Source organism: Macrotis lagotis, chromosome 1, assembly GCF_037893015.1.
Source record: "Macrotis lagotis isolate mMagLag1 chromosome 1, bilby.v1.9.chrom.fasta, whole genome shotgun sequence".
NCBI lineage: Eukaryota > Metazoa > Chordata > Mammalia > Peramelemorphia > Peramelidae > Macrotis > Macrotis lagotis.
This window is the reverse complement of record NC_133658.1, coordinates 346454057-346474702: the sequence shown is the minus strand read 5'-3', so window position 1 is coordinate 346474702 and position 20646 is coordinate 346454057. Positions and strand designations below refer to the sequence as shown.

Genomic DNA, 20646 nt, shown 5'->3' with positions numbered 1-20646 from the left:
GTGACCTTAGGGGGTCTGGCAGACATTTGAACCTTTGGCTTACAACTCCTGTTTAATGCTGTGCTTTCATTTACAAAGTGCTTTCCAAATTTGGAGTCATGAGGCCCCAGTTAGGGTCATGGCTCTGATGTTTAGCAGCTGTGTGGTGCTAAGCCGACACTTCGCCTCTCTGAAACTTGATTTCTCCATCTTCAAAATATTGATAATAACATTGGCTTCCACACAGGGTGGTGGTGAGGAAAGCCCTTTTTTGGATCTCAAAACGTTTCGTACTATGAACTAGTACTCCCATTCATCCAAATAGCTCTGCTACAAGGTGATAATGATAACTGACATTTATATAGTTCCTTAAAATTTGCAAATTCTTCATATATGTAGTGAGGCTGATAAGGAGAAATTACCTGATCGTCTGCATAGAGGCTCCCCTGGGAATTGAGCATGGATACCCTGCCTCTTTGGGGATGTACATGTGCTTTAGCTCTGAGGCAAAGGACCCGTTCTTTGGGGTAATGTAATACCTTATTGGTTCTTGTGATTGGGGAAGTTATGTCAAAGATGACTGGTGTTTGAGCTAAGAAGAGGCTTTGTAAAGAAAGGAAAAAGAACCCAGCTCTCTCTCTCTCTCTCTCTCTCTCTCAACCTCCCCCACCCCCACCCCCATCTCTTCCTTCCTCTTTTTCTTTCTTTTGGGGATGTTGTGAGAATCTGCTTGCTTAGGTTGACCTGAAATTGGACCTCAAGCCCTTGGCTGTCTCTTCTGCTTTGTGTTTCTTTCCCTAACCCCAAGTCAAAAGAAATGGATGTCTTTTCCCCTAGGGAATGATCTGATGAGACTGAGAGGATGGGAATTCCCCAATTAGTGACAGTTATCTAAAAGGAGATACTTCCTGCAACTGCACCATTTCTCAAAGGAAGAGATGACCATTAAGAGTTGGAAGTTACATTTGAAAGGAATATGATGCCCCAGGATGACAGGTTGGGAGATCTGGACCTTGAAAGAGAAATATCTGTTCCTCAGTGTCACAAAGTTCTTGTTAATCTCCTGGGAGAACAATAGATGATGGGTTACATTGCTTTTGTTTTAAGAAATAAATAAATGAAAATAAAAGTCTTCTATATGATATCTTCTTTGTACATTGAGTATTTTTTCTTCTAGCAGGGACCCTTTTAGTCCCTTTTGGGTGGGACCCTAGACAGGTGTCATATGTAAACTTTTTTGTGTGTTTTTTTCCCTCGAGGAATTCTAGAATCAGGGCATAGTGAGCCAGAGAATTCCAGTCTTCAAAATCTAATCCTTTTGATTTGACATCTGGTTCCCTTAGTTTTAAACCAAGTCTTTGTGAGTCCAGAAAGTGAATCCATTTGTGGACCCATCCTAGACTATGGACAATTTATATATTGTTTCATTTGAACCTCACAGTAGCACATCAGGATAGATGTTACAGGTACTATTATCCTTATTTTACAGATGAGAAACCTGAAATTGAGAGATTTCTCAGTTACAAATCACAGTAAGAATTAAAAGTAGGATTTCAAATCAGGTTTTACTGATTCCATGTCCAGTTTTCTATACACTGGGTCATGCTGCTTCTGCCATAACAGATTCCCCACCAATAAGAATGAAATAACTGAAGTCCAGAGAGGGATAATTCCTTTCCTAAGGCCACTCATCAAGACTCCAAGTCAAATCCCACTTCTTCTAGGAAGCCAACCCTGGCTCTTTTAGCTAACATGGATCTCTCTGAAACTGGTCATCCATCTCATTTATTGTCTCCATTATTCATCTGAGAACTTAATTATGTTACATTTAATACTTTATTATATGCCATTTTGTCTCATTCTTGAAATGTTTTGTATATGTAAGTCTTTACGACCCAGGGACCATTCCTCCCTTCCTTCTAGAGTTCCCTCTACTTCCCTCCCACCAGAAAAATTGAGCACAGAACTAATTACACAGTAGATGTTTATTAAATGCTTGTTGAAGTGATTTTATGCAGGGTTTCCTGGTGTCTGACCACCAAAATGCTTGCCTGCCAGCTGTGCCAGGCCTGTGCCCTTGCCTGGAGCCCAGAGCAGCTGGGGGTTGCTCAGCTCTAGGGATACCACAGGACTAGTCAATGGTGAGTCCTCTAGAGAGGTCTGTGAATCTGTCTCTTCTGATGAGAAACTACCATGTCGGGAGAACTGGAAGCGTGACCCTCTTCCTGGCTTCTTTCTGGTGAGACCTTTCCATAGGATGGGGGACTTGGAGGCAGGTAGCCTTGTGGGAGGTTGCAAATTCCCTGGGGCAGCCTTGTTAAGATATACAGCCAGGTCAGTGTGAGATCTTTGCTCTGAGCCAGGGATTCCAGTAGCTGGGTTGGAAGGCCCCATTTTTTTTTGATTATCTCTGCCATTTCCTTCCTCCTTAGCCTGGTTAGAAGAGTCATTTTTCTCCAGACCACCTGGGCCTACAGAGTTTGAATTTGTACCTGTGCCCAACCTTCCCCCAAGAACAGACTGTCCTTGCCATCTTTGGATTCCAGAGAATATTTTCCCAGGGTCCAGAATGGCTATGGCGTCTCCTTCTGGGGCTCTAGTGGCTAAGTTCACTGAAATATCTTTTCCCTTACTTGGGCTCAGCTCAGTCTCTGGTTTTGCCTGGCACCGGGTCAAAGCCTCCTGAAGAATAACATAGCTCTCATGCCGCCTAAGCCGAGCTTCTTCCCAAAGGCCCAGGCCAGGACCTCGACTCAGAGAAGATGCCTGCAGCCACATCTCCCATAGCTTCTCAGCAGGAAACTCTATTGCCAGTCTATGCAGGGAGTTCTCCAGGTGGTGCTGGGCATCTGGGCTGGCTTTACAGCCCTCACCCAACTTTAGGTCTGCCACAAGATCCTGACAATCCAGATTGAACCAGGTCATCTGGGAAAAGGAGAGGGGGATTAGCAAAAATACATAAAACCAAAGCCACTCCCTAATCTTAATGGGTAAATGTCTGTAGCTAGGAGCAAGCAAGACTCAAAAGAAGAATTGCACACTATTAACAGCTATATTAAAGGTCCTTCCAAACAATTAAAAATAAGAGAAATGCAAATGGAAACAATTTAGAAGTTTGATTACCCAGCAAATTGGCAAAGGTGACAAATGATGGAAATCATCGATGTTAAAAGGACTATGCAGTGATAGACATTGTTGGTGGATCTGTGAACTAGTCCAATCATTGTGGAAAGCAATTTTTAATTATTCTATAAAAAAGTGATTAAAATGTCCATATATATTTTCTTCCAAAGATCTTACATAGTTACATAGTTAGATATATGCCTAGGTAATTGGGCATATACCCAGCAAGCCCAAAGACAGTCTTTTTTTGGAGAGATTGGGGACTTTTGGTGAAGAATATTGCATTTATTGTAAGACATGGTTGATGTATTTGTTTGTTTTGTGCAATTGTTTTTTTTATCTTCTTTCTTTTTAAATCTTTGTTACAAAGATTTAATAGCTCACTGGGTAGTTGGGAGAAGGGGATATAGCTAGAAGTATAGGTGATATAAAAACAAAAGATATCAATAAAATAAAATGGAAAAAAAGAGAGGATGGGAATGAAGTCAAACTAAAATCAATGAGGCCTCAGGGCAGGGAAGATGAATAATAATAATAATTAGCCCAAGGATCATAGTATTTGAAACTTCAAGGGAATTTAGGGATCATCTAATCCAACAGTTGCCTTTAATAGAGGAGGAATCTTGTGTAAAGTCATAGACAGAAAGAGGTATAGTCTAAATTCAAATACAGACCCTTTAACTCCAAATATAATATTTCTTTCTGTTAAAAAATGCTTTAGGAATATCTAGGTGGCACAGTGGATAAAGCACTGGCCCTGGAGTGAGGAGGACCTGAGTTCAAATCTAGCCTCAGACACTTAATAATTACCCAGCTGTGTGACTTTGGGCAAGTCACTTAACCTCATTGCCTTGTCAAAAAACAAAAAAAAGTGCTTTAAATTTATTATTTTGCTTGACCCTCACCTGATTCCAATGAAGTGGTTAATATGAGAATTATTGTTTCCATTATATGGATGAGAGAACTGAAGCTCAGCTCAGAAGTGATTGATCAAGATACCAAAGTTACTAAATGATGTAGCTGGGACAATATCAATGTTCTGACTCCACATCTGGATGCTGGTGTCCAATCAGATGACCTCATAGGAATCTTATAATTCTAGATCTATGATACTATGGTTTTGTTGTTCAGTCATGTTTGACTCTACATTTGGGATTTTCTTGGCCAATTCACAGGAACAATTTGCCATTTCCTTTTTCAGCTCATTTTACAGGTGAGGAAACTGAGGCAAACAGGGTTACACAGGGCTACACAGTTACTAGTCACACAGCTAGTGTCTGAGACTAGATTCAAACTGAGGAAGATGAGGCTTCCTTTCTCCAGACCTGACACTCTATCCATTGCAGCACCTAGCTACTCAAGCCTTCTTCCTCCTTCAAACTTTTCTTCCCATTCCTGGGACTCTTGAGTAAACATCTCCCATCCTGGTTACTTTCTTATTGGACACTCTGAAGTCTATCAATGTTCTTCCTAAAATGTGGTGCTGGAACAGAACCCACCTCTCTAGATGTGTTTCAGGGACAGTGAGGGAGGTGGGTGTCAGATGAGGCAGAGCTGAGCCTCACCTCTGATTGGGAAAGATTGAGTTCATACACCTGGGGCATACACTAAGCCTATATCAGCTGTAGGTTGCCCAATCCTTTTCAGCCAGAGGTGCAGTCTGATGTGTTTTGACAACCATCACTTTCTTATTTCTGGAATCCCCTTTTCTCTTCCTGAAGTACAAGCTCAGATCAGCCTTTGTATCTCAATGCTGACCCAAGTGAAGCTTTCAAACCCCCAAATCTTTTTCAGATAAGATGTTCCCTAACTACTCTTTCTCCATTGTGGAACTTCTGATAGCAGTTTATTGAACCCAAGTGTGAGATGTTACATTTCTCACCATTACAATTCACCTTATTTGATTCAGCCCAGTGCTTTAACTTGTCAAGATCTTTTGGATGTCATTCATTGTGTGAACTGTCCCTTCCCAGAGTGGTGTCACTTGAGAGTTTGATAAGGGCACCATTTATGCATTTCAAAAAACAAAAAAGGTTAAGTAGTATAAGGCCAAGCCCTTTTGGAGATCTCCTTCCAAGCTGGTCTTCAACGATTAATGTCCCATTGTGGTCTGGCCAATCAATTAGCTCCAAATCCCTCTAAGTGTAATATTGCTATTCCACAGCTCTCCACACTTTAGAAAAGATAAAGATGAAAGGCTTTATCAAAGACTTTGCAAAAAATCTAGGCTAGTAATATGTGATATTCCTGTAATCTGCCAGTTTTCTAACACTATAAAGAAGGAAATTAAAGGAAATAAAGTTAATCTAATATGAACTGGCATTCAGTTCAACAAGCATTAGGCCTATTCTATGTGCCAAACACCATGTTAGGTAGAAAAAAGCCCAAAACAAAGCAAAATAACTACTCCCTTTCTACTGGCTAAAATGTACACAGGCAAGTACAAATACACATATACATCTACAAATATACACACATAGAGACATATAGATATATACATACATATATAGGTATAAAGTGAACACACAACTTCTTGAAATAAGGAGAAGAGGCAGGAGTGAAAATACTAACATGAAGCCATCACTGTTTACTTTTCAGATGTTCATTAGTCATCCATTTAGTAACATAGTCTAACATCCTGCCTGGAAAAGAAGTCAAACTCACTTAGCCTAAAATAAAACTCTACTTCCCTACTTCTTATTTTTTTTTTTAAATCTGGCCATAGCTTCCCTTTCCCAGATTTTCATCTCCCATTTTCCATGAGCAGTCAGACAATAGTGACAATGGCTCAGTAATCATAATAATTCTTTGAGGTGACCTGCCACCATCAAGGGCATCTCTTCCTATAATATTTCCTTTCTTATCTTTGGTATTAAAATAATATTAGCCATTTTTTTCCATCCTTCTCAGATCAAAGGCCATTCTCCTTAGCAAAATAAGAAATGAGTAGCTCTGACTCTATTGTTGGTTATCACTCTCCCATCTATACCAAGCAGTGGTCACACCTCTTCTTTGTTTCCTCTTCCTTTCTCTAATCTGCAAGCAGTGACCCATTATTTTCTTATCCTTAGTTTTTCTTACTATCCACAGCTCATTACAAGATTTAGTACTTCTGAAATCATTTGTACAGTATATATCATACTTTTATTTAATAAGAGCACCTTCCTTCCCTGGTTGTTCTTGGATAAAATCAGAAAATTGAGTGTCTTGCAAAATTTAAAATGATATATAAATGTTATATATTATTGTTTATATTATTATTATTATTATTATTATTATTATTTTCATATTGTTATCAGCCCTGGTTTCCATTTTGTACATATATTTTAAAAATCTAAATTGGTTGGTACATGTAAACCACTATAATCCCTAAAATACCCTAAACACAGATAGTTATCTAGGCATATGTCCCTCAGTTTGTGAAGCTTTTTAAACCGAAAAATTTGTTCTTATGAAATTTCTAATTGTATTGACTGTGATTAAAACAATCATTCCTTGGTGGACAATGCTTTGGTTATGAACCTTTCAATACTGATCTAGTTTGATTGTTGGAAGATAGACCCATGGTTTGTCACTCATACCCTGAATTGCCTGACCTTATGCTGAGGGTCAACTTTTTACCTGATATGGGGGTGGAGGAAGGCCTCTGAGAAGGATATCAATGGAGGTCTACTGATTAAATGATTAATGTTTAAATGATAAATGATTAAATGATTAAACTTCTAGAATTAAGTAATTTTCACAGTCTGGCCCTAAATTCCTTTTCTGCCCTTATCTCCCAAGCCTTCTCATCATGTGCCATTTGTTAGAGTGCTGGCAGTCTCCTAAGCATCTCCCAAACATGCCTCATACATTCCTCATTTGAGCTTTGTTCCCCTGCCTGGAATGCATCCTCCTCTGCTAATCTTATCTACCCATTATTCCTCTTTCTCCTTGTACCCTATGCCCCCATCACGCTATGTGCTTAGTGTTCTGCTAACATTCTTTTCACATTCCTATTTCCAATCTAAAGTTCATGTTAATCTCTCTAGCTAGCATATATGGAATCTTTCAGTTCTCCCCTCTCCCAGGTTCTCCAGAATCCTGATTCCTGAGCATGATCTTTCCTTTTTGAAACCTTAAGTATGCTTTAAGACTCAACTCAAGAATCATCTCCTCTTGGAAGTCTTCCCTGATTCCTGGCCTCCTTTTTAGTTGGGAGGTATCACTCCTTCCTCTTAACTTCTTATTCTTCTGTTTATATCTCACTTATGAAATTTAACATATTAGCACATTCTTTCTGATAGTATAGTCATTTGTGCACCCATCTCTTACTGGCTGCAGTTTCTTGGAGGTAGAGGCAAGAAACTATTTTTTTATATAAACTTAATCTCTTCTCTTTGCATAGATTGCAGCATTCAGGAATTTTTTACTGAAGACAGATTTTGTTCCATAATTCATCTTTTCAATCTCCAGAGTTTGTAGCACAGATATTATAACTCCTGAACATGCCACTGGGATTTAATGTTTGTTGAATGAGTGAATCCTTCCAGGACCAGCCCAAAGACCCTCCTTCTCTGTAAAGTTTTTCCTGACTACCTTAATACAATACACAATGCCATGATGCTCCCTGGTACACCATCAATTCTTAGCATTTACTGTCTGAACTTGTCTGTCTCACCTCCCCACCTGAGATGGAAGCACCCTGAGATGGAAGCAGGGGAAATCAGTTACTCATGGCTTTAGCACCTATGTGTCTTAACATTTTGCAATACTCATCTTAAAGCTTGGAAGGGAATTTTATTTGTAGAACTGAATAGCTTTTTTTCCCCCCTAGGATTTTCATTTCATTTCATATCAATTACATTTTACAAACTACCTTGTGACAACATGTAGGAATACCACAGTAGATAGGACACAGATTCTGTTCTTTGTTCTAAAAGAACTCCCAATGTTTTTGGAGGAAGGGCTAGAGACATGTATACAAACAACTGCAATACAAGGGAGCGTGAGATCAGTGCAAAGGAAGGGACCAGACTAGGGACTTGGAGAAATGTAAGTTATAGGTGCCTCTGTCAATCAAGCAATAAAGATTTATTGTACTAAGTGCTGACACTGTAGATACAAAAAGAGGCAAAAGATAATTCTTATCCTTGAGAAGTTTAAAATCTAATGGGGGAATGCAACATGCAAACAAATACATATAAAGCCTGCTCCCTACAGGATGAATAGGATAACAGAAGGCAGACACTAGAATCAAGAGGAGTTAGGGAAGACTTCCCATAGAAGGAAAGATTTTAGTTGGAACTTAAAGGACTCCCGGGAGATAAGTATTGAACAGAAGAAGGAGAAAGTTCCAGGCCTGGGGGATAGCTGGAGAAAATGTCTGGAACTGAGAGATGTAATATCTTGTTTGTGGAACAGCCAGGAGGCCAGAGTCACTGGAGTAGAGTACAATTTTTGAAAGAAACCTTTAAGAGGGCTGGAAAGGATTAGGCTAATTTGTGAAAGGCCTTGAATTCTAAATAGAGAATTTTGCATTTGTTCCTGAAGCAATCGCTTCAGTTTATTGGAAAGGGGAGTAATGTCGACTATTTAAGAAGAGGTGTGCTCACAATAAAAATTGCACTTTTTTGTGTAAATGGGAAAAATAGAAATGTGAGAAAGGAAATCTCACTTTTATGGAGGAGGGCAATATAGGGAATGGCAGAAAGGGAAGACCTCCTGGAGAAGGTAGCATCTAAGTTTGGCCTTAAAAGAAGGAAAAAGTTTCAACACATAGCATGTTTATGATATGGAAAGGATTTCCACCACAGACACCAGGGTTGGCAAGAACAAAATGCCATTATTGTTGTTGTCTGTCTTTCCTTTTCAAAGAGTACCAATGACATCAAAGGGTGATGTCTTCTCTCATGCGTGAATTAGATTTAAGTGAGACAGAGTCACACAAAGTTGTCAGCTTCACTCTCTTCCAGAGTCATCAAAGTCTGGTGGGAAGAAAAAAGTCAGGATTATTGGTGATGACCCAGATTTGTATTGAACAAAAAAGCACAAAGATAGATGATCTACCCTGACCAAGTAGCTAAGAGATGAGTGGTGAAGGAACTTGATCATCAGATAAAGTGGTTTACATTTTATTCTATGGTCAGGACAGTGCAGCTGTATGTGAAGAGAGGGAGAAGCTCAAAGCAGGAAGTCAGAATGGAGGGAGTTATAGTAATCTAGGATGTTGTGGGTAGTTTACTGCGTAGAGGAAGCCTGGGTAGATGAGGAAAGTGACTCCCACCATTTTGCATTGCTTGTTGGGCTTTATCAGTAGAATGTAAGCTCTTTGAGGGCAGGAAACAGACTGTTGTCCTTATAGCCACATGCTAGGTACTATAAAAATGATTTCATGTTGATCACATTGTCTATTATTTAACTGATACCTATTCTCGTTAAAAAGTTCAAGAGACTGACATCATGAATAGGTTCTAGAACTAGGAGAAATAGATAGAAGCTATGCTAGACTTACAGTCAAGAGACCTGGGTTCAAATCTTACTACAACGAGCAAATGTATTTTCTCTGAATATGATGTCTTCTTAACTGTAATATTTAGTATACCTACCACACTGGGTGGTAAGAAGGAGCAAATGAAACTATAACTTTTGCAAACCTTAAAACTCCATATCAATGTCAGCTATTATTGTTCAAACTCAATACAGGAAGAATTTCCTAAAAATTTTAGTTATCCAGCAATGGAGGGGACTGCCCTAGGAAGTTGTGAGTTTCCTATTATTGTAAGGATACTGTAGATGGAATTACTGAATCATAATAGTGATGACTAATTTCTATCATGCTTTGAGATTTGCTAAGTTTTTCCCCTTACATTGAGTATCATCATCCTCATTTTGTAGATAAATCAGCTCAAAACATCTAGTTCAGTCCCTTTATTTTACCAGTGAGGACCAGAGAGAAGTGATTTGTCCTTAAGGAAACACCCCAGGGTAAGAGCCCTCACAGGCTGATGATTTCCCTAGTCCCATTTGACTAAGGCTCACTGGATCATCTGGGGACATAAACCTTTTCAGTGCCAGAATTCAAACTGAGGTTACTTGTTTCCAAAGCCAGTGCTTTTCCTATCATCCCCTAATGCCTTAGGGAAGAGGTCAAATAAGATGACCTCTGAAGTTCAGTTATGAAACCATAGATTTTAAGGTTTTAGATTAATCCATGAAGTGAATTGGTAAAAGCTTAAAATATCTGGGAAAACCCTAATCTTTTGAGATTCATCAAGAAGAATGACCCTGACCTTCATCAAAACATCCACTGAGTCCTTGACAGATGGACTAAAGGGAGCATTGGTCTGGCTGGGGGGCTCTTACCCTAGGGTGCTTCATTCCTCCTGCAAAACAGATGCAAATAGCAATGAATGTAACCAATTTTCAGCAGCTTGTGAAAAACCTAATCTTTCCCTCCATTAATTTAGTATCCGACAGAGAGCTGTTAGGCAGCGTGCAGCGTAGAAACATTTTCTCCAGAGGCACCATCTTTCCACGGATTAAAGGAACTTGTTTTTAGATAAATGACTTAATATACATGGAAGCACACGGAGCCCAGAGATGGGAATGGGTGACATGAATCCAAGTTTGTGGCATGATCATATTAGTACTATTTAGGGCGGTATGGCTTCTGTATCACCAAACCACACACTACTGCCACGCCCATCTCTCCCCTTTCGTCCTTAGCCTGTCATGTCTTCCAGAGCTGCCTAATCCCTAGGTGTCAAATCATCGCCTTTCTGTCCAGTCCTTTACCACTTCCTCCTGGAAGCTTGCCCTGAGACCTCGTGCATGAGGAGATGTTGGCATTCTTTCTCCCTGACTAACTAAGCTGCCAGTCATACATCTGCCAGCCTTCCAAAGGGTGTTCATACAAATCACAGCAACAACCCCTGTTAAACCACCACTGTCTAGTAGCAGGTGATGTGGGGCTGGGGAAGGAGCACTGAAGAAATCCCGGGACTGAATCCTTGCTTTGCCATTGATTATATTTGTGATAATAAATTATAAATCATAGGTCTAAGGTCAACCAGCTTGGTAAGTCATAGATGTGGGATTAGATTGCAGTGTCTCTGACACCAAGTCCAGACTTCTTCCTGTTCTTCCTACTATTATGAAGATTAAATCATATCATTGGAATTCAGTTTTCTCATCTATAAAATGGGGGAATTAATCTAGAAAATCTCTAAGGATCCTTTTGACTTCAAATTCCTTGATTCAGATGATCTTATGCCCTCCTACTCTCCCCCAGATCCTGAGGGTGTTGTCTGTGAGTTTCCACTCACAGACATGCCATCAGTCTTTCCTTTTGAACCCTCCCCTCCCCACAGAATGTTCAGTTTTAAGGGACTTCATGTTCTTTTTGGCCTTTAGGTTCCTCCACCCTCTCCTCCTAGACCCAAGGAAGAAATAGAAGAGAGGGACGGGGATGGGGATTACTCTTGTGGTTCTTTTGGTGTAAAAAACTTCTAGATGAGAAAACTTACCAATTCAGGTAGACTACTTATAAAGTTTTTTGGGTTAAGTGGTTTGCCCAACATCACATAGCTAGTAAGTGTCAGAGGCCAGATTTGAATGCAGGTCTTTTTGACTCTGGGGCTGATGCTCTGTCCACTGTGCCACCTAGCTGTCTTGATATCTTAACAGTCTTATGAGAGTTGACTAGAGCATTTAGGAATTAAACAATTTGCCTGGGCTCACATAGAATTAAGGACAATTTCTAGCATGATGGAGTCAAAAGAGCACAGATGTCCTTGGTTCAAATCCTTCCTTTAGCATTTGCTAAAGATGTATGACCTTGGTTAAGTCTTGTGTCAGCAAACTACAATCCAAAGTCCAAATCTGTTCATTCTTAGCTCATGGGTTATATAAACTAGGCAGTCAACTGACTTTGGCCTATAAGCTGCAGTTTGCTAATTCCAAGAAAGATGATATTTAAAGTTCCTTCCATCTGTAAGTCTTAAGACCCTGGGTAAATTAGGCTAAGTAACTTCTGGATATCATTTTGGTCCCTGACAAAATGAGGGGGATAGGCTAGGTAACCTCTACAAGGTTTCTTCTAGTTCTAAATCTATGATCCTTTGTGGGTGATACCTTATGCCCTCTTTCAGACCAAGAACTCACTAGTAAATTCCAGAGGAATATAAACAAAATCCTCTTTTTTTATCCACTAATTTTTTTAATCACAGTCTACTTCTAACCCTCTGCCATCTTTAAGGTCACAGAACTTGCAAACCAAAAAGATATCTTAGAGAAAAATCTAACCTGTGTTACTTATTTTGTATCAGAGAAAACTGAGGCCAAGGGAGGATATGACTACCTCAAGGTCACACATCTAGTCTCCCTCCTTTATCTACCATCACCTATACCTTCTCTGGTTAAATATTGGCAAAGGGGAAGGAGTAGATTCAGCATACTCTTCACATACTGTGGTGGTGAGGGGAGAATGCAAGGGAAGAACTTCATTACTTTTAGAGCTTGAAAGGATCTTATACATCATTTAGTTCAATTTTATTTTACAGCTAAGGAAACTTACACTCAGAGATAACAACTTGCCCCAAATTCTTTACCAAACTTGGTAAATAGTAGATATTATATATAGTAGATGTCAGATCCTCTGGCTCCCAAGTCTAATATTCCTCCTATTTTCCATATTCTCTAATGGTCTATTTGTAAAACCAAGGATTAGATCATATATAGGTCAGTTCTAGTTCTGGGATGGCCGAGAGGACCTTGAAGTCATTGCAGAGTGTGATATCCTCTTTCCCATCAGAAATAAAAAAGAAATAGAAAATAATTCATATCTGTATTACAGTTTACTATCATATAGTAGACACAGTAAGTGTTATTATCCTGATGTTATAGAAAAATAGGTATTATCTAATGATGATCCCAAACTAAGGGGAATAGGCTAGGCAGATGTGGGATTAGATCTCAGGGTCTCTGATACTAGGTCCAGACTTCTTCCTGTTCTTCTTACTATTATGAAGATCAAATCATGTCATTGGTCTGGAATTCAGTTTTCTCATTATAAAATAGGGGGATTAATCTAGAAAATCTCTAAGGATGCTTTTGACTTCAAAGTCCTTGATTCAGATGATCTTATGCCCTCCTACTCTCCCCCAGATCCTGAGGGTGTTGTCTGTGAGTTTCCACTCACAGACATGCCATCAGTCTTTCCCTTTGAACCCTCCCCTCCACACATCCAGTCTAACTTCTACTTGCACATGAATCTTTTCCTCTGAGATTCACAAAGAAGCGACTTGCCTTAGGTTACCTAGGTAAGAAATGGAAACCTGGTACCCAGTTATACAACCACAGATTCAAAGCTCTTTACAAGACTGGATGCTTCAAGCTCTTTGTCTCCAAATGGAGAGGAGTAACCATATTCACCTTATTGCAAAATCGATAGAGATGGAGGAGGGTTTCCAGGTCTGTCCTTTGTTTCTCTATGGCCATGTAGAAGTGTGTCAGTTTGGCCTGGAAGGTGCTCTTGGCAGCTGTGAAAGCTGAGATCTCTGGGGAGTCAGCTCCTTGGAATCTGGCCGCTTGTTTTGATAACTCTAAGCCTCGGTTGTAGTGAGCCTGAAGCAGGAAAGATATTAACTCAGTTCTGCTCAAATTCAATAAGTAGCTATCAGGTGTCCCTGAATATAAGGCCCCAGGTTTGACCCTAGTACATCTGAAGGTTTGTTAGAAGGAAAAAAAAAAGACCTCCATATACTGTGGTTATAGATCTGGTTGTGTTAGAAGGAGGAAGAACAAGGTCTCTTTATAAAAGAAGCTTGAGATTCTGGGAATCTGGTACCCTCTATATTTGTTTATTTGTTCTCTTATGTTATAAAAGTGCCAGGCTGTACTCTAAACTGCTTGAAGTCTTAGGTAGGAACAGGCAATAATATCTCTTTCACAATGTCTGACACAGTTGAATTCTTGAGAATAGCTTCTGAATCCTTCCCTATTATTTCAACCACACTTATGTCAGAGGTCTGCAATCTGTAGGAGTTAAGGCAATCAGTGATTTTTGTCTCTCTATATACCCCCCTTCCCTCATCTACATACCTCTGTTATTTCACTGAACTCAACTAATGAAAACTTCCTTAGACTAGACATACCGTGGCCTGTTGGAAGAATTCTTCAAACTGCTCATGGGATTTTTCCACACGCTCCAGGCTCCATTCCAAAGGTGTCAGTGCCTTAAGCCATGTAGTTCCTTCCCCATCAATCCAGTCACTGATCTGGGAGAGGCAATGAAATGAGATAAGAGTGGGCAGTTGAAGAGATGTGCATTCCAATCCATTCCAGATCAATCCATTTTTGCCTTTGGGAAGGGACACTCACAGAGTATGGCACTCTGATTTTCCCAAACTGCTTTCTGCCTCCATTCTTTTGTTATTCCTTTGCTCAAGGAACTCTAGTTGATGAAAATTCAGATTTCTCTGGCTAGAGACATCTATACTCAGGGTTATCTATAATCTTATGCCTTCTTACTTTTCTAAAAATTCAACTATTCTTTACTCTGACTCCCAAACATGCCCTGTATGTTCTTATTTCTATACCATTCCCTATTCCTGGAATACCCTCCCTTCCATTTTTACCTATTGAATTCAAATGTCATTCCCTAAGGAAAACTTCTTAATTGCCCTGGCCAATAACAAGCTTTTTCCTGGGACCTCATATAGTACTTTGTTTGCATCTCTCTAAGCATCTTTTTAAAAAACTTTTCAATCATGACCGGTTATATAGTCTGTACTCTTGTGTTCTTGTCTGTCCCCTAGATAATAAACTATATGAGAATGGAAAGGAAACTTTCTTTCAGTGACTAGCAGACCATTAATAAATGTTTGTTGAATGAATATATTAATTAAGACTCAGAATCTGAATCACTGAGTTTGAGAATTTAGCAGAGGTAGTGTTTGGGTCTTAGAAGGGCCTCACAGAGCCACCTGGGTCATCCCCCTGCTTTGGAATGCTCTCCTTTCTCTTTGGAGGAGGAGAATCTTTCTTTTTCTTTAAGAGGTAAAGATTAGGGGGTGGCTAGGTGGTGGCTAGGTGGCATAGTGGATAAAGCACCGGCCTTGGAGTCAGGAGTACCTGGGTTCAAATCCGGTTTCAAACACTTAATAATTACCTAGCTGTGTGGCCTTGGGCAAGCCACTTAACCCCATTTGCCTTGCAAAAAAAAAACAACCTAAAGAAAAAGAGGTAAAGATTACATGTGTGTGGGGGGGGGACCTAAGAGCATCCTTAGTTCTCAAGGGTGAAAAAGCAGAGCTTGTCTTCTCAGAGAATACTTAGATTATTATTCTAGTTCAGGTGAATGCTTGGGGGCCTTAGAATCCTAAAGCTGGAAAGGACCTCAGAGATCATCCAGTCTAACTTCCACTTACACATGAATTTCTTCCTCTATGACATCCTGATGGATCATGGACCAATCCCCACCTGAAGACCTTTAGCAAAGGAGAAATCCTGACAGCTCTGATGATGGGGGATTTTTCTTTATATTGGGGTGGAGTTTGACTCCCAGGTGTAGGGAGGGAGTGGGTAGAAAAGATATATGTTAGGTCCTTTCCTAGTGGGGAGAGCCTGTGGGCACTGGTCCTGGTCCTCACTTCCTGAGGCACTTCTAGTTAGCTCAGGTGAGCCTTTCAGTCACTCACCTGGCGGAACTCAGACTCTAGTTCATTTGTTTGCATCAAGGATTCTAGTCTCTCTAGGGATTTGTTAGATGTGGTCACCAGCACATGCACCCGTTCTTCCACTTGACTGTAGAGAGTCATTGCCAAAGCCATACAGTTCCTGAGGACCAAGGAAGCATCACAGATTAATGAAGGACAGAATCATAGGAAGGAACTTGGAACCCAGGATCCAGCCCCTGCTAGAGGGTGTCATCTGGGGACTGCTCTCATCATCTTATAAAGGTATGCAATTAGTCACAAGAGGGAATGGGTTGACTCAGTGCAGACCATCCCCCGCTGCCCACCATTTGTCCAAACCTTATTTATTCCATCTGCTATAGTAGAGAAGTGTTTCTGGTTCCCTTAGTTGCTAGGGCCTTCATCTCTGAAATTACTTACTGTCATATGTATCTTACATGTAACTATGTTGTTTCTCCCTAATGGGAGACTATAAGCTCCTTTAGGGCAGAACCTACAAATTGTTTTTTTTTTTTTTTCTGGGAGGTTTTTTTAAAAAATCTTTCTTTGTATTTCTAATGCTTAGTACTGTATCTGATATATCAAGACTCTATTTTCCAATATTATATAGTCTGACACTTTCTGTAAAATGCCTTGCATACTAGTTATATGATTGTTAGTTTGGCCTTAAGTTGAAGACAGCATTGCAGTGTCTTCTAAGGTTTTTGAAGGTAAGTTGGCCTTTCTGCCTTGGCTAATGCTATCTATGGCCAAAACATATTCCTTCCCTCTTTTTGTTCTTTGAATTCCTATCTATCCTTATATATCAACTCAAATAATAATAATAATAATAATAATAAAAACAATAGCTAATCTTCTACAATTTGTAAAGTACTTCAAAAATGTTTCATTTATCCTCAGCACAACTGGGGGGGTAGGTACTATTATTATTTTTTAACAGATTTTCTCATTTTAAAGATGAAGAAATTGAGGCAGACAGACTGAGGTTAAATGAGATTAAATTTCACACTTACCCTGTGAAACAGGGTCAGATGACAAGTAAGTGTCTGAGGCTGGATTTGAATTTAGATCTTCCTTATTCTAGGTCCAACATTCCCTACACTGTGCTACTTAGCTGCCTCATATGTCACCTCCAAATTGTGGACTGATCTAACCATTATGACAACTGAGTACTGTGCTCAAAGGACTATAAAACTGTGTATACCCTTTGACCAGCAATAACACTACTAGGTCTGTAGTAGTGATCAAAGAAAAATGCATATTTACAAAAATATTTATTGTGATGCTAAAGAATTAAAAGTTGAAGGAATACCTATCAAGTAGGAAGTGACTTAACAAGTTGTGATATATGATTATGTTAGAATACTGTTGTGCTATAATAAATGATGAACAGAATAATTTCAGAAAAACTTGAGAAGAATCATATGAACTGATACAAGGTGTTGTGAATAGGACCAGGAGAATATTGTACGTAGAATAGCAATATTGTGAAGATAATTAACTGTAAATAGGCTTAGCTACTCTGATCGATACAATGATCCTACAAGTCCAAAGTACTCATGATAAAAAATGCTATTTACCTCCAGAGAGAGAACTGATCAGCAATAAGTGCTTTCTTTTTCTTTTTTTTACATGATTAATATGGGAATTCTGTTTTACATGACTTCACATTTATCATGGGTATTATATTGTCTGACTTCTCAATTGGGGGGAAGGGGCTGTAGAGAGTAAAAGAATTTGGAATTCAAAATTTAAAAAAAGAATGTTAAAAGATGCAATTCTGCCAAAAGCAAACAGAAAAAAGTGTTTTTTTTCATATGATATTTTTCCCTGAGATTGTATAGATAGGAAAAGAACACTAGATTTGGAGTTATAAGACCTAGGTTTGAATCTTGCCTTGATATTTACTAGCTGTGTGACTGTGAGCAAGTCAATTAACTTTTCTAACTTTTCTGAGTTTTCCTCTATGCTGAATGGGATTTGTTTAAAGATCTTTTTTTAAAGCATATCTATGATTTCATTGTTTTGGGAACTGGCGATAGGGAAGTTCTTTTTATTTTTAATTTAAAGTATCAGAAAATGATCTGTGTATATTGAGAGGTTAGATAATCATTTGCCTATGGGTCAGAGTTTGTCATAGGCAGGACTAGCAGTCAGGCATTTCTGGTACTAAAGCTAGCTCTTACCCTATCATACCATATTGCCTCCTCAGTTCTTAAAGGCAGTTATTAATATGTATACCACCCAATTCATAGGGTTGTAAGGAAAATGTTTTTTTCAAACTTAAGGTACCACAGTAGTAGGGTTATTCCATGGGAATATTCCATAGTATTCAAAAATTCTCCCAGTCATTAATGATCTTCTCCTCTCTAGGTCTTAAAGATGACTTTGTACCTCCTGCCTGAAAATGACTCAGTAATAACAACAAATCAGCACAGTAGAAAGAATAATATCCCTAGAGACAGAGATTGTTATTGTTTAATTATTTTTCGGTTGTGTCTGGTTCTTCATGACCTCATTTGGGGTTTTCTTGGCAGAGATACTGGAGTGGTTTGCCATTTCCTTCTCCAATTCATTTTACAGATGAGGAAACTGAGGCAAACGGTTTAAGTGACTTGCCCAGTGTCAATTATGAGGCTAATAAATGTCTACATCTAGATTTAGACCCAGGAAGATGAGTCTTCCTAATTCTAGGCCTGGTTCTCTATCCATTGTGCCATCTAGGACCTGTACCTAAATTCTCTGACAACTAATTATCTTTGTGACTTTAGTCATCAAGGTCCCTGGCCTCAATTTCTTCATTTGCAATTCACATTTGCAATTCACATTTAATAAGTATATTTTGATAGATTGGGTTTTCTTTGTGATCCTCTGTATTTTATTTGATGATTCAGAGAAGGGATATTGAATTCACCAGACTGCAAAAAGGTTCCTAGACACAAAGAAAGAAAGGCCCCTGAGTAGATGGACTCTGAGTTCCCTAAGGGCTCTAATCTACAATTGTATGATCCCTGTCTTCTCCATGGGCCTCAATTTCCCCATTTTTAAAATGAAGATAATCCCTAAGGTCCCCTTCCAGTTGAAAATCCTAAAATCAAATCATCCTTGCAACTATTCTTTTTAAAAAAATGACAAAATATGAAAGGAAGAAGCATAAAACCTCATCTCTGCCATGTGGGGCTGAATACAAGGGCTGGCCTGCAAGAGTTTTAGGAATGGAAAAATACAGCAGAAAAGAGAAGGGGAGTGGGGTGGAGACTACGAGGGGAAGATGGGTTAAATGGATCAATGGGGAGGAAGGCACCTAGGTACTGCAACAACTGGCGACAAATAGACTGGGGCTTTGTGAGGAAACAGTGCCACCTAATGATAAAGTGGTAAGGTAACTGTGCTCACTCTAGGTGTAGAGCGAAAGACAGATGCCCTCCTTTTGCCTGGACCCGGTTTGGGTTGGGAGACCCAACCATTAATACTGACTTCTTCTGAGGAGGGGGAGGCAGGGAGAAGCAGGTACAGAGGAAAGTCACCTCTCTTTATTCAACTTTCCCAAGTTCATAGCAAATACTTCACTCAAAACTTAGACTGTCAGAGCTGAGCCTAATCATTGATCATAAAATACAGTGGCTTGAAGAAACTTTAGAGACCATTCATCTAGTTTAACACTCTCATTTTATAAATAAGAGAATTGAGGTCCCTGGAGGTTAAGCCACTTGTCATCTAGATATGACTCAGGAGAGCTCTGCTTCAAGCCTATGCTCTCCAATCAACTCCAGGACTTTTCCTACTATATGGACCACCTAACCTAGGTCCCTCATTTTATATGAGATAACCATGACCTAGAGATGGTAAGTGAATTAATTGTTTAAGGACTCATAAATTAAAACTCAGGTCTTCTGACTTCTGATTGTGCTCTTTCAACTTTAAGGGAAACCAGGAATTCAATCCAGTGAATGAGCTGAGGCTAGCCCAGGGCTCTTGACTCCCTATCTAGGACTCTGCACTGCGTAGATTGGCTGGTCAGAGTGACAAGAGGTGGTGGCAAACATAGAAAGGATCATCACCAGCTTACCCTTATCTGCTGTTGTGGTATTCCTATTCTTTCTTTTGGTACTTCATTTCCTTATAACCTCAAAGTCCTGCTACCCTCACATTTCTTCTTACTGTATAGACTTTCCACTGCATAGACCTAAATATGACTAGTCCTCACTGGTTTGACTCCCAATCTGTTCATTCTCTATTCACTTCATGATCTCTTACCTGTTATCAAAATTTACCTGTGCTCTCTCCCAGGACCATCCTTTATTTTCTTTAAATTAATATGGTGTTTGCCAAGAAACTGATAATCCTAAAGTGTTAAGGGAGGTTTAACATTTAACTCCAAGAAGTAAATAAAAGTACCACAGAACACTTTAGTGTTTGAAATATCCTGGTAGAATCTACAAATGAATGCAAAATGATATAATGGAAAGAGTCTAAAAATCTGAGTTTGAATCTTGCATTTCTGGGTGCCTTTAGACAAGTCATGTATAATCTCTCTGGGTCTCAGTTTCCTTGTTTTATAAAGGGAGGCAATTAAATCTAGTGACTTCTAAGGTACCTCTTTAGCTCTGACAGTTTATGCTCTAAGGTCCTTTGCATTTCTGAAACTGGATGTTTTTGACATTAAGTTAAAGAACTTAAAGAAAAAATGATTAAGTATCACCTAGGGCCAAGTCACTGATTAGGTTCTGAGGAAAGAAAGTCTATTCTATCTCTGATACAAGTTGATGTGATACAAGGTGGGAGTGGATTTGGAATCAAAGACCCTAGTTTGGAATTATAAGCTATGACACTCATTAACAGTGTGATATGGGATAAATAACTTTGC

At 39.3% G+C, this 20646-nt stretch overlaps 1 protein-coding gene across 2 annotated transcripts in view; it reads right to left on the bottom strand.

Annotated features, from left to right (window-relative positions):
* Positions 1 to 1684: 1684 nt before the first annotated feature.
* Positions 1685 to 20646, bottom strand: part of KIAA1755 (KIAA1755 ortholog) — an 81518-nt gene continuing 62556 nt past the window's right edge. For both annotated transcript variants that reach the window (XM_074211906.1, XM_074211907.1), the window contains exons 11-14: positions 15783 to 15921; positions 14238 to 14360; positions 13516 to 13707; positions 1685 to 2904 (exon numbers count right to left, since the gene is read on the bottom strand). In XM_074211906.1, coding sequence (XP_074068007.1) covers positions 1990 to 2904; positions 13516 to 13707; positions 14238 to 14360; positions 15783 to 15921 — 1369 coding nt within the window. In that variant the 3' untranslated portion in view covers positions 1685 to 1989. The remainder of the gene's footprint in view (positions 2905 to 13515; positions 13708 to 14237; positions 14361 to 15782; positions 15922 to 20646) is intronic.